General features: G+C 33.8%; 1 protein-coding gene across 1 annotated transcript; it reads left to right on the forward strand.

Annotated features, from left to right (window-relative positions):
- Window positions 1-119: 119 nt before the first annotated feature.
- LOC134712694 (uncharacterized) lies at window positions 120-13948 on the forward strand. The gene is made up of 6 exons (XM_063574483.1): window positions 120-386; window positions 3362-3597; window positions 4750-5464; window positions 6483-6736; window positions 12130-12159; window positions 13549-13948. Exons 1-6 carry the CDS (start codon window positions 316-318, stop codon window positions 13866-13868), a joined length of 1626 nt encoding a protein of 541 aa, XP_063430553.1. The 5' UTR covers window positions 120-315; the 3' UTR covers window positions 13869-13948.
- Window positions 13949-13952: the final 4 nt, after the last annotated feature.

Genomic DNA, 13952 nt, shown 5'->3' on the forward strand with positions numbered 1-13952 from the left:
ATGTTCTTTGATCTATGTTTGATTTATGTCTCACTATTAATGTCAATATTATGTTCCTATATTACCTGTATAATACTTTGGACCTGTAAACTGTAGATATATTTTTCTTACGCAGATGGCCTTAACAGCGTGACACTAACAGAACCTTCTATAACAACTCCTTCAACAGTTGTTCCAGTGATTAGCAAGGAAACTATAACCACCACCGAGACGCCCACAACTCTGCTTGAATCAAACAATACAAATCTGTCCTATCATCTTTTCTTGGAAAAGGTCAGTTCTAACGACGCTGCAGATCTATGTAACTCATTCGATATGAAGATAGCAACGATAGAATCAGAACTTATCTATAACTTAGTGAAGGATTATCTCCATAGTGTTGACATGTAAGTATAGACAATACCTCCATGACATTGTTGCATATGTATATAATCATTATATTTCATATACACTACAGATGTCACACTACCAATTCACTACAAGTGGCACACCACCAATTCACTTCAGGGGTTACTCCACCAATTCACTTCAGGTGTAACTCCACCATTTCACCTCAGATGTCACACCACTAATTCACTACAATTTTTTCAACACCAATTCACTACATGCGTAACACCACTAATTCACTACAGGTGTCTCACCATCATTTCATTACATATGTTACACCACCAACTCACTACATGTGTAACACCACTTATTCACTTCAGGCAATTTCTACCACGAATTCATTACAGGTTTCACACCACTAATTCACTACAAGTGTCACATCACCAATTAACTAAAGGTGTAACACCGACAATTCACTAAAAATGTCACAACACCAATTAAATACAGATGTAACACCACCAATTCACTACAGGTGAAACACCACCAATTTACTACAGGTGTAACACCACCAATTCACTTCAGACTAACTATCACGAATTCATTACTGGTTTCACACCACCAATTCACTACAAGTATCACATCACCAATTTAAAAATATAGGTGTAACACCACCAATTCACTACAGGTGTCACATGACCAATTTACTACAGGTGTAACATCACCAATTAACTACAGGTGTAACACCATTAATTCACTATGGATGTCCCTCCATCAATTCACTACAGGTGTTATACCATCATTTCATTACAGATGTAACATCATCAATTCACTACAGATGTAACACCATCAATTCACTACAGGTGACACATCAACAATTAACTACAGGTGAACCACCATTAATTCAATCCATATGTCAATTACTAATTCACGTTTAGTCAAATTAAAAAAAAAAAGAAGATGTGGTATGATTGCCAATGAGATAACTGTCCACAAGATACCAAAATAACAAAAACATTACCAACTATAGGCCACCGTACAGCCTTCAACAATTAACAAAGCTCATACCGCATAGTCAGCTATAAAGGTCCCCGATATAACAATGTAAAACAGTTCAAACGAGAGAACTAACGGACTTATTTATACAAAAAAATGAACGAAAACAAATATATAACAGTTACACATAACAAACGACAACCGCTGAATTCAGGCTCCTGACTTGGGACAGGCACATACATAAATAATGTGGCGGGGTTAACCATGTTAGCGGGATTCTAATCCTCCCCTAACCTGGGACAATGGTACAACAGTACAACATAAGAACGAACTATAAAAATCAGTTAAAAAAGGCTCAACTCATCAGATGGACAAAAAATACAAGTGGACGTGGCTGGGTACTTGTACATCCCGAAAACAAAAGGACACTAGGAACAGATCTGAGAGTACTAGCAGTTATCTGACAGCTAGTTCAAAGCCACTAGCCACTAATAAAAAAAATCATACATCTAAAACTAAACTATCAATCTGTACACATCCAACATCCAATGGATTTAGTGTAAAGACGTCATAAGCAGTCAGAGAAAAAAATGACCCTGTGCAATGCCAAGTTACAGGTATCGACAGATTGTAGATCCATAAAACATACTAGTAATATTTTAGTTTGCTTTTAATTTACTGATAACAAAATCAATATTTATACCAATAAAAACAATGTTCAATGATCTTATTACAGTGTTGAATTGGTAACCTTTTAGAATGAGTTTATTCAAAGGAGCGATAAGTTTACCAGGATCATTTCCGTAAAAATGAGGATGACAAATTATGTGCTTTCCCGTTTGAAATAAGTTTTTTACAACCAAACTTCAAAACCAATCTTTATACTTATGGAGCAATGTAGTAAAGATTTAAGTAATTTATGGTAACGTTATCCCTGGTTAAAAATTTACCAGTAATACACATACATGTATTGCATTCGTTAAAATCAAAAACGTCACAACAGACAAGGGCACATTTGCGAACAAGCTGTGAAATATAAACACCGTAAGATGGTGTCAAAGGAACATCACCATCTAAAAATGGAAAATTAACAATAGGGAACGAAACATCGTCCCTTTTGTCGTAAGTTTTTGTGGGGAGTTTCCCGTTTAAAACCGAAATATCTAAATCAAGGAAAGAACAGTTATTTCTGTATAATTAAATTTGATTTATTTAAAGTAAGTTCCTTCGGGTAAATTTCAGCAGTATATTGAGAAAGTTCTTCACTATCTAACAAAAAAATATCATCAAGATAACTGTAAGTGTAGTTGAATTTATCAATTACTGCAATTTCGACGGGTCTTTATGAGTTTAGTCATAAACTGTGATTTGTAACAGTACAAAAAAAGTCTGCTATGAAAGGGGCTAAGTTAGTGCCCATGGGGATACCTACATTCTTTCGATAATCTTTGTTCCCGAAACGTACATAAATATTATCAAGGAGAAAATTAACAGCTTCAATAATCTCATAAAGTAGTTCTATTCTTATAAAACATATTTAACATGCTCCACACAACTACCAACACATGAATCAGACCTTTAGAGGCTATGACTTAATAACTGTGTGAAAGTTTTGTAGGAATACACGTGCAAAAAGAAATTTCCTGAACAGGAACACTCATTCCCGACAACCTTATGGGGGTAAAATATTTACAAATTTATACAGAAATATGTAAGAGTTCTGTCAAAATATGCGATTAATCACCGATTTATGATCCAATGAAAATGCTTCTATCGCCATTTGTATAATGTCCAATATAATTGCATCTATCATCGCCTCTACTCTCACATAAAACTGCAAAACGGGCATTCGTTTCTTACCAAAAACATGAATGTCGTTGAACTCAATAAAATAAAATAACAAAGTAAGTTTCCACAATTCATTTATGAATATATTTGCTTTGTTAAATTTGCAGGGATTTTTATTGTTTTTTTTTCTCGAATATGTTTCCCCATTTCAATTGGAATAACAACTTTAACTCTCCATTCATCTTGTATTAAGGGGAAGCGGATGTATGTGGATCGGACTTTATTGGGAGCTACAAACATTACGTCACGTGTGGGACGATGGTGAACCCCTTACCTGGGCACAATGGTATAATGGTGCCCCTTCTTGTACGCATCCAACGTATGATACTCACTGCAATGGTATTGAAAGAAACTGTGTGTCCTTCACTCGGCACTTTAATTTCAGAACTAAGGATTGTAATGGAACGTGTTATATGTTATGCGAAAGTAGTGAGTTTATCTTGTTTTTAGTTAAAAACGTTAATATGTACAAATGCAACATTTACTATTTTTATTTTACCAGTATTATCGGTATAATTGTTGTAAATATGTAACTCAAAAATAGATATAATATAATATTTCAAACGAAATCTAAACACTGATGAAATGACACAGAAACAAACACAAGAATTACTCTGGAGGTTGGATTCTACTTTCTTAAATCCCTGACTTTTTGAAGGATCATGGGAGTTTTTTCATATCCTTTTGCAGCAGTCGTATATAGTTTTTACAACCTTTAAAGTTCTGTAACAACCGTATTTCGTTTCGACAACCACTACGTTAGACGTCTTGTTTATTTGATTTATCTAACAAAACCACAGACTCTCTGTATTTTGGGATTCACTGTGGAAATATTTCCAGATCACCGACTCTCTGTATTTTGGGATTCACTGTGGAAATATTTCCCGATCACAGACTCTCTGTATTTTGGAATTCACTGTGGAAATATTTCCAGATCACAGACTCTCTGTATTTTGGGATTCACTGTGGAAATATTTCCAGGTCACAGACTCTCTGTATTTTGGAATTCACTGTGGAAATATTTCCAGATCACAGAAACTCTGTATTTTGGGATTCACTGTGGAAATATTTCCAGATCACAGACTCTCTGTATTTTGGGATTCACTGTGGAAATATTTCCAGATCGGATGTTTGTCGTGGATTGGTTTCTCGTAAACTGCATGTCGATATGAAGGATTTAGCCTTATCCTTCTCGTAAACTGCATGTCGATTTGATGGATTTAGCCTTATCCTTCTGAGTTAGGGGTGGTTAATGCCTAACACCATGTCGATAGGATGGATTTAGCCTTATCCTTCTGATTCGGGGGGTGGTTAATGCCTAACACCATGTCGATATGATGGAGTTAGCCTTATCTTCTGATTCAGAGGGTGGTTATAACCTAACACCATGCCACGTTCATGTGTAGTTCACAGCCTACATTATTAGTTAAATGTTCAGAAACACAACATTATATACATGCATGGAGCTGGTACACTTTTACTCTAAAAAACGACAGTACAGCCTATTATAAGTTTACAAATTTATTTCTGGATATATCTGGTGTTATATTTGTTCCTGAAGACATCCATTTTTCGTTACAGACAGGTCACGTATAGATATAACAACAAATAATATTAACTTAACACTGTCGTCAGCCACACCTACAGAGATAACAACAAGTAATATTAACTTATCACTGTCGTCAGCCACACCTACAGAGATAACAACAAGTTATATTAACTTAACACTGTCGTCAGCCACACCTACAGAGATAACAACAAGTAGTAATAACTTAACACTGTCGTCAGCCACACCTATAGAGATAACAACAAGTTATATTAACTTAATACTGTCGTCAGCCACACCTACAGAGATAACAACAAATAGTAATAACTTAACACTGTCGTCAGCCACACCTACAGAGATAACAACAAGTAGTAATAACTTAACACTGTCGTCAGCCACACCTACAGAGATAACAACAAATAGTAATAACTTAACACTGTCATCAGCCACACCTTCAGAGATAACAGCAAGTAATATTAACTTAACACTATCGTCAGCCACACCTACAGAAGAAATGTCTGCGACATCAGAGATTACAAACGTTATAACAGCATCTCCGGCTTTGAACACTTTTATATGGAAGGTTGGAGCATGGTCATTCCATTACATTCACCTTGATAATGAAGACGTGAATTTGACCCATGCACTACAACTATGTAAAGAGAAGAACATGGACATCGTTATAATCAAAGATGAAGGTAGATTGGAGAATATAAAGGATATCATTCAGTATCTACAACTTAATGGGATGTAAGTACTCATATTTCTTTTTGTTATTATTTTTTATTGTGAGGTGTGATTTATATTTTCTGTAGAAATCAATCAAATATGAAGAAATGTTTACCGGATAGTTGAATTATGTAATCTATCCAAATATACCCATTCGACAGTAATCAAAACTGTCCTCAAGGTACAAATGCACCTAAGGTATATACTCTACTGGTACATCAAGAGATCGAGGTATGCATGTTTAAACTGTACAACTATCAAGAGAGATATACGTGTTTAAACTGTACAACGGGTGCAACATATGGAGCAGGATCTGCTACACTCTTCCGAAAAACGTGAGATCACCCCATGTGTTCAGTTGGGTTCGTGTTGCTTAGTCTGAAGTTTTTTATGTTATGTCTTGTGTACTTGTACTATTATTTGTCTGTTCGTCTTTTTCGTTTTTGGCGAGACAGTTAAATTTGAGTTGAGTAGAGAAATATCATAAAACACGAGTTATAGTGGTGGAATCTCTATTGATTTGTATCCTTCGTTTTTAAACACTTCAATCCACCATTTTCAACACAGTTGTTGTCCTTTCGATTGATTTATCATTTGATATTGTCATTTGGTTAGGGACTTTCCGTTTTTGAATTTTCCTCGGAGTTCAGTATTTTTGTGATTTTACATTTTGCAGAAAGTTGAGTTCTTTATGTTTGACGTTATCAGGCGTAGTCGCCTTTTTTTTCGTGACCTTTCACAATAGGAAATTCAGAAGAAATCAAGAAAAAATAAACGTCATAATTAAATTTCGGCTAATCATTTGCTGAGAACAGATTTTTAACTTATGTTGAGAAATATTTTTAGCACGCTGCTAAGTAAAAGTGAAAGAAGAGAAAATAGCACAAAAAATAGGAAAAATACATCTATAAACTGTACAACTATCAAGTTATGTATAATGTATAGACTGTTCAACTTCAATTAAACAGTCAAACGCAGTCAAATTGTCTTGATTATGAGATTTACAGCTGATGTATAACTAAAGACCTATATATTTCAGTAATAACACTGGTTATTGGATCGGTATGGTATGGAACGAAAACATCCAAGAGCACAAATGGCTCGACAATTATACACTTACATGGACTAAGTGGGCTGATGAAGAACCGAAATGCACGGGAGGAAGGATAGCGTTGTGGTCAGCAATGGGGCCATCATCTTGTCAAGGAAAAATACAAAATTGTGTTGTTTCTGATGGCTCTTTTTTTAAGACTAGTAGCTGTTCTAGTCTACATAAAGTCATTTGTCAACAATGTAAGTCACATACCATATAATAATATATTGTTTGTATCGTCATTTGAACTTGCAAACGGAACGTTATCGTTCTACGGTTTTCTTCCTTCGTGATGTATTAACTACCAAATACCTCCTGTTATTCAAATGGTTGTATCAAAGGATGATACATATACCTCCATTTTAACGAGTTAATATATATGTTTTTCTGTCCTAAAAAGTTACACAATATCAAGAATGGAATTTCATCTCTGCAATAAATACACAATATTTTTAACCTACATGCAGAAGCGATAAATTGTTGTTTTATCCATTCGTTACTGAAACTTCTGTATTTTATTGGAATTTTGACTTTTGTTACTTACTGGAATTACAATATTTTGTGATTTGTCCATTCGTACCTTCGCTCGTTGTTTTTTTAGTTGACGCTCTTGACATAAACGACTGATCTAATTAAGCGTGCAGATATTACCAACCACCTAATGGTTTTCAATTCATGTTGTGTATCCACATGTATAGCAAATAAAGGCAACAGTTGTATACCGGTGTTCAAAAGTCACAAATAAGGATTACACTCTAAAACCAAGGTAATCACATCAACTTTAAGAGGAACGTTGAAGTGCAACAAAATCAAACAAAAACATACACAGACACGAACTATTTGATAACAACTGACATATACCTGACTTCAACTTACAATATCCTGTTCCAAGACTTGGTACAGGACATTGTAAGAAAAAAATGGTTGATTGAACCTGGTTTATGGCTATCCAAACATCCCACTTTCTGACAATATTAATGTAATAATGTAATAGAAAATCATTAATTTCCCCCTTAACAATAAGTTTTGATTAAAATAAAATCTTTTAAAGAATCTTTTTATAATTATGCAATAAATGGAATTAACTTTTTTGATTCTTTGAGTTTTAGTTTATAATAATCATAAATACAAATAATTGTTACATCACTGATTCAAAAGATGCATTAAAGTCAAAATTCGTATCTGATACAGTTAAAGGGAAATCACACTATTGTTTATACGCATCGCTCTCGGCGCCGCCATAGTGTCGTAACTGTATTATGACGTCGCCGTTTTCGAATCCACCGTAAAGGTTGCTAATTTATGAAAAAGCGAACGCTCGAAGGCATGTTCCACTAAACTTTCGACAGGAGACATGATAATGGACATATATTTTTTACAACTGATATGTTGTACTAGCGAGTTTCTAGATTGTATTGGGGTTTACCTGCGGAAAACAAAATAATGGGCAAATACTGCAGAATAAAAGAAAAAAAAGATTGAATGATGAGGTGCTAACATATAAAGAATAAAAAAATATTGGAAACACGAAATAAACATTAATAAATGAATGACCCACTATCCAGACCAATATGATAAGAAGGATCTACCAATACAAAACACATAAATATCATGCATAATCAGAACTAAGAACGTTGGAATTTCATAGCATATTCAATGTTACTTATATTACCTCTCCGACCATTTTCTCGATAACGAAGTCGGTGGCATATAATATTTTTTTTATATTTTCTGATGTATATGTTCAATATCTAATTGAATTGTAAATTTCCAAAAATATTATGGACTCATCTTGATCTTATGTGCAAAAATGAAAATGTACTCGAAATGGACAAAATGTATGGCAAAAAATAGCCGAAAGTGGTCAAGAAATGGCACAACTTTGGCAGCGTATCGCTGCGATGCGGTATGTAGGGTTCAGCGTATATTTTCGGCGGGGGGGGGGGGGGGGGAGGTACATATAGACCAAGAGTACCAGCATGTTAGCGTATAGCAATCGGAATTTTTCAACTTTCAGTTTTCTCATATCACATGCATGCAACGTCATAACTATTATAGTCTTATATACTACATGTATAAATAATTCATCAATTATTTCATTTCATTTAAGTATTTATCCGGCTCAGCATGTCGGGTTTTTATAAAGCAGAGTCAAAATGAAATTCATATGTTCTTGTTCTGAATATGCATTAAACTTGCCACTGGACGTAAATGTGTGAAGTCCTATTTGAAATCGTTATTTATTTCACATGTAACGACATAAATGATCTAAGTGTCGTCCATCTTTCCCAAATGTTCCTTTGATATCTAAGGCCTCTAAACCCTGAACAGTTGGGGCAAGTTTGGATACAATATTTGAGTTTGATACGGTCTAAATTTGGATTGTTATACAATTTTTGACATAATATAGGTTTCTGACACAAAATAAATGTGGTCAAAGGTATAAAAAATCTATTGTGCAATACTGTGCATTTGGAGATTTCTTTTCGAGATATTTCAACAAATTTGCAAAAAAAACCAAAATAAACGCCACCCCCTCCCCTTTTGGAGTAATTACCACCAAACTCAATCCAAGCCTTCCCTGTGAGGTGTGGAACCTTGTAGCAATTTTAGTTAGATCCATAACACAAGTTATTGTAAAATTATTAATAGTAATTTCAGTAAAATGCTTGTTTGTGGCCTCTAATTCCTGAACGTTTTGCGCAATAACATGTACCCCTTAAATCAATTTCAGCCTTTCATTTGTGATATGAAACCTTGTGGTCAATTTCAGAAAGATTCATTACTTCTTAATGTCATATTAGAAATTTATGAAAATCATACGTCGTAACCGGGCGTATAATAATTCAACACGTTCTATACATTTGGCTTTACCAGTCACCAACAAGTGAAATATTTAACACTCTTACACACACACAAACACATGTCTTTATGTAGAGATATACACATGTCTCACAGAGTATTGCTAAACTGTAACAAACACATTAATGGTCCGTCTGGTGAAAGAATATTCCACTCATATAGACAAATGTTTTGTGCTGATGCCCATGTAATATTTGCCACTGAAATTTTTGCAAAAATCAGAAAATGCAGAAAACAATGGTAAAAAAATTAATTAAAACATGTAGTTATAAAAGTTCAGATGTAGGTTCGAGTTTAGATCACTCAATGTGATCACTCTCGACAGTGATAAAGGTATATTGTCGGAGACCGTGACTGAAAAGTACATCCATTTTTTTTACTCTTTATTGTTTGGTTCTTTAAACAAAAATAGCCAACATGATATATCAGAGAGTGCTTAAATATTGGCACACAAATTCAATTAATTATTTTCAAATTAACTATCATTAATGAGGGGTGGGGCAGAGCGGTCCTGATCCCGAAGTCCCGAGCTCAAAAACATGAAATCCCGAGGTCCAGAATTAAAAAAAAAAATCCCAACAACCCGAACATCGAAAAAAGAAATCCCAGATCCCGAAAGGGTCAATTCTGAAATCCCGAGCTTAAAAACACCTGATCCCCACGTCCCGAAAAATAAAGGTCCTGTCCCCCTCAATAATCAGTATTGGCAAACATATGTGCATTTACCACGATGACAATGAAAGATAAATGTGATAAAAGAATATACATTCAAACAAAAGGAGGTGCACCAACAGATAGAAACCACATTCTTACTCTTAAATAAATTTCATCGGATCTCAAAATTTAAACTCTCAACAGAATTTTTACTCTATCTAACAGTATAACTCAAGAAGTTTCTAAGTGTAACTCGAGCTTAAACTAGAAATCTTACTGGAAAAAATATTCGAAATCAAAATAAAACTGAAACTCGAACTTAATTTGTGTCGATTCTGGAGCGTTGTGTTATTTATAACAGAAATGTTAGCCAATTTTAAATTTCTTCCGTAAACGGTGTCATTGAGAGCTTTTTTTTAAGTGCCGAGTTTGTGGCTTTTTAAACACGGCAATTCTGGTTTTATCTTCCCCACGGTGCAATGGACAAGTTAGTGAATTTATTCTGTTTGTAGTCTAAATGGAACGTGTTACTTTTCAGCCTAGATACCCTCAATCTTCCGAAGTAGAAGATTCTAAATCTGCAAGCCGTAAATTAATTTTTTAATACAGCATGAGGCACACATTAGTTTTTCCTAAACAACAAATGCAATTAAAATTTTTAGATGACTCCAACTTTGACACTTACTTTTTAATAAACGGTTTCTGAATGTTTAATAATTAATGAATAATCAAAATACCGTAAAAAAATATTGTAATATACAAAAATATATAAAATTTTAACCCAATAGTTCAAAGCATTGCAAGAAATGCTGCTATGCTAGCAACGTCGTTCCATAACGTAAGGAGAAAAGGTTATAATTCCCGCCAAAAATTGATAATAAGATTATTTCCACTGTAGCGGATTTAAATTATCGGTGACCCCCCTTTTTTAGTAATGCTTTTAAAATCTCCCCTGAAGCTGCAACTAATGCAGAAGTTTGAAGGAAAAAACATTAGTAGATTTTTTTCATTTCAAGAAAAATCTATAATAAACGGCAATTAAAAATGGCGGGAAATGTAAAAAGGCCTTAAAAAATAAGGAAAGTGAGAAAAATAAATGTGTATAAGATAAAAGTTCCAATTGACTGTTTTAGTTAAACCAGTTAAACATCGTTTTTTTAATAATTTTGCCTTCTGTTAGCATTTTTGAGCGCTATTTCTATATTACAGTATAACGCAATTTTTTACTTTTTGATGACGTCATATCTCGAAAACAACATCGGTGACCCCAATTTTTTTTTCGCCTAAAATATTAAAATAAGTATGATCTGTTTAAATTCGAAATTTCAATGGATTATTATTAGTAGTTTAAATAGTGTGATTTCTTTTTTCGATGTTCGGGTTGTCGGGATTTTTTTTTTAAATTCTGGACCTCGGGATTTCATGTTTTTGAGCTCGGTTAATGCAATCATCACTAAAAGACAATCGCTTTCATGTTCGATCAAACTACACAAAACAAACAAACAAACACACACACACACACACACCCAAACTTTGTATTAGCCACAAGCCATAATTCTGATATTGTTCTTATATGATATTTTTGTTGTGTCTAATTTTCCTTTTTTTTTTATCTTTACTTATAAAATAGAAGAAAAGGTATGGTTGCCAATTAGACAGCTCTTCACAAGAGACCAAATGACACATAAAATTAACAACTATAGGTCACCATACAGTCTTCAACAATGAGCAAAGTGCATACCGCATTGCAAAATTTTATAATGTATATTTTGAATATTACAAGACAGTACCGCAAATATGACCTGCAACTTATTTAATTTTCAAATTTAAACAAAAACCTAAGAAACCAGTTCATAAAACATATTAGAAAACCCTGCAAATTGAATCGGACTAGGATTTATACCCAAACGTCCCTCCACATCACTTAACGTACCAAATGTAACTGTGTAACGTCAGTCCACTTAAAATAAAATCACGAGTAAAAACATGATATAAATGTATATAGAAATTTAGGTCAAATATAATTCTTGATATTCTAACATTATAGATATACCTGTGATTTATTCTAACATTGCAGATATACCTGTGATTGCAGCATCAAATGATGGTAAGAATTCAAATATACAGCTGATATTTCTTGGAATGTTCATGTTAGAAAAAATGTTAATTTCAGTCATTTAAAAATCTCATCTTATCTCTTTTCTTTGATGCTATGAATTTTATCATCTTCTTATCATGCTTAGTTTGCAGTTTTTCTCTTTATTTTCTGCTTTACTATCTACATTTATAGCTTGGTGTGCATTATAAATCAGCTAACTATTACCATGCAATAATATATTCAAGTGCTACATTTTTTATGCTTGCGCCTGCACTTGGAAATATATATTTCACAGTTGATACAATATTCAGAAGCTTGCTCTTGCTATCATAATTTCCTCAATAGAGATACTACCAAAGATGCTATCACATTCAGAGTTCCAGTTGGCCAATTGAAGTGGTCCGTGCGAAAACTTTAAGGACACAATCACGAGTTGGTTGAACGTTTTTATGTTTCACGATGACAGTTGCCGTAAATATATATCAATTGTCATGTTCATAATACTAGTTTCCAGTTAGCCATATGTTTGTTATTAATATATGTATTTTTCATGTCGTTGTGTTACGTAAAAAAAATTGGAAAAACAGCATTTTTTCGCTGTGGTAGCACTCCACAGTTAGAAAATAAAATTAAAAATGAGCCCCAAAATGTTTTATCATCTCCTTTTCCGGGATTTCTAATACATTAACCTAACTGTTTGTGTTGTACATGTGCATATGTGTGTAATCAGTATCTTCCATAGATTCAATTTTCAAAAGTTAAAAGGATGAAAATTAATTTCTTTTATGTGTATCCATGGTAACATTCAGCATTTATTTACCATAAAATATTGCAAAAAGGGGGGTGAACATGTCATATATCCCCCCAAAATTTGGATCAAACTAGAATTTCAATGCCTTTGAGTGATACCTTTTTAGAAACTGTTTTCTTAAATCTTCCTAATGATCAAATAAAAAATGGGTGTCTTTCGCCTCATTTTTTCGTAAAATCCAATCACAAAGTTCGTGCGATAAAAAGTTGGAAAAAAACATTGCAATAATTGCCGGACCAATGTATGGTATGGACATGCAAATACGGACTGTCATACAGAAAACAGCCTATATTACATACATAACATAACCTTGATATTCAAATAAACCCAATACAAAGGCTATTTTAATACTCAGCTATCCAAAAATGAATTTTATTGCACACTAGCTCTCATATTTAAAAAATCCACAGGGGCCAAAATGCGAAACTACACACCTAACTGTGGAGTGCTACCTGTGCTGAAGAACCATTAGGGTCCTTCGGATGTTTTTCTGCTCTTTGGTCGGGTTTATGTCTCTTTGACACATTCCTGATTTCCTTCATCAATTTTAGTTTTGTATATTAAATTTTTTATTTGATCAATTGTAGAGACACGGCCAAAAGTTCTCAACTGCAAATGTCCTATGCAGAAAATAAATCAGAAATGGCACTTTCTTGATGGAACTAACATTTCGGAAGCAAAAGTTGAAAAGTTGGTACAGAAAGACTTTGAAGATAATGTAAAGGAATATATAAGTGTTAACAAGTCAGTGCTGTCAAGCGTTATTCAGAAAAGGAATTCTATAGATGATAAAAGGCCCGAATCTAAAGCAATAGGATGGTCGGCAACACTGTTTGTAGCAGTCCCAGTTACCTTTATTATAATAGTTGATGTAATAGACATGATGAGATATTTACGTTCACCATAGCTTTTAATATTCTGGGATTCAAACACCACATGACTGAGTGTAGATTTGAATGTTAGTTTAGACATGCGCAAGAAACAAGAGAGA

The sequence above is a fragment of the Mytilus trossulus genome, chromosome 3 (genome assembly GCF_036588685.1).
Source record: "Mytilus trossulus isolate FHL-02 chromosome 3, PNRI_Mtr1.1.1.hap1, whole genome shotgun sequence".
In the NCBI taxonomy this organism is placed as follows: Eukaryota; Metazoa; Mollusca; class Bivalvia; order Mytilida; family Mytilidae; genus Mytilus; species Mytilus trossulus.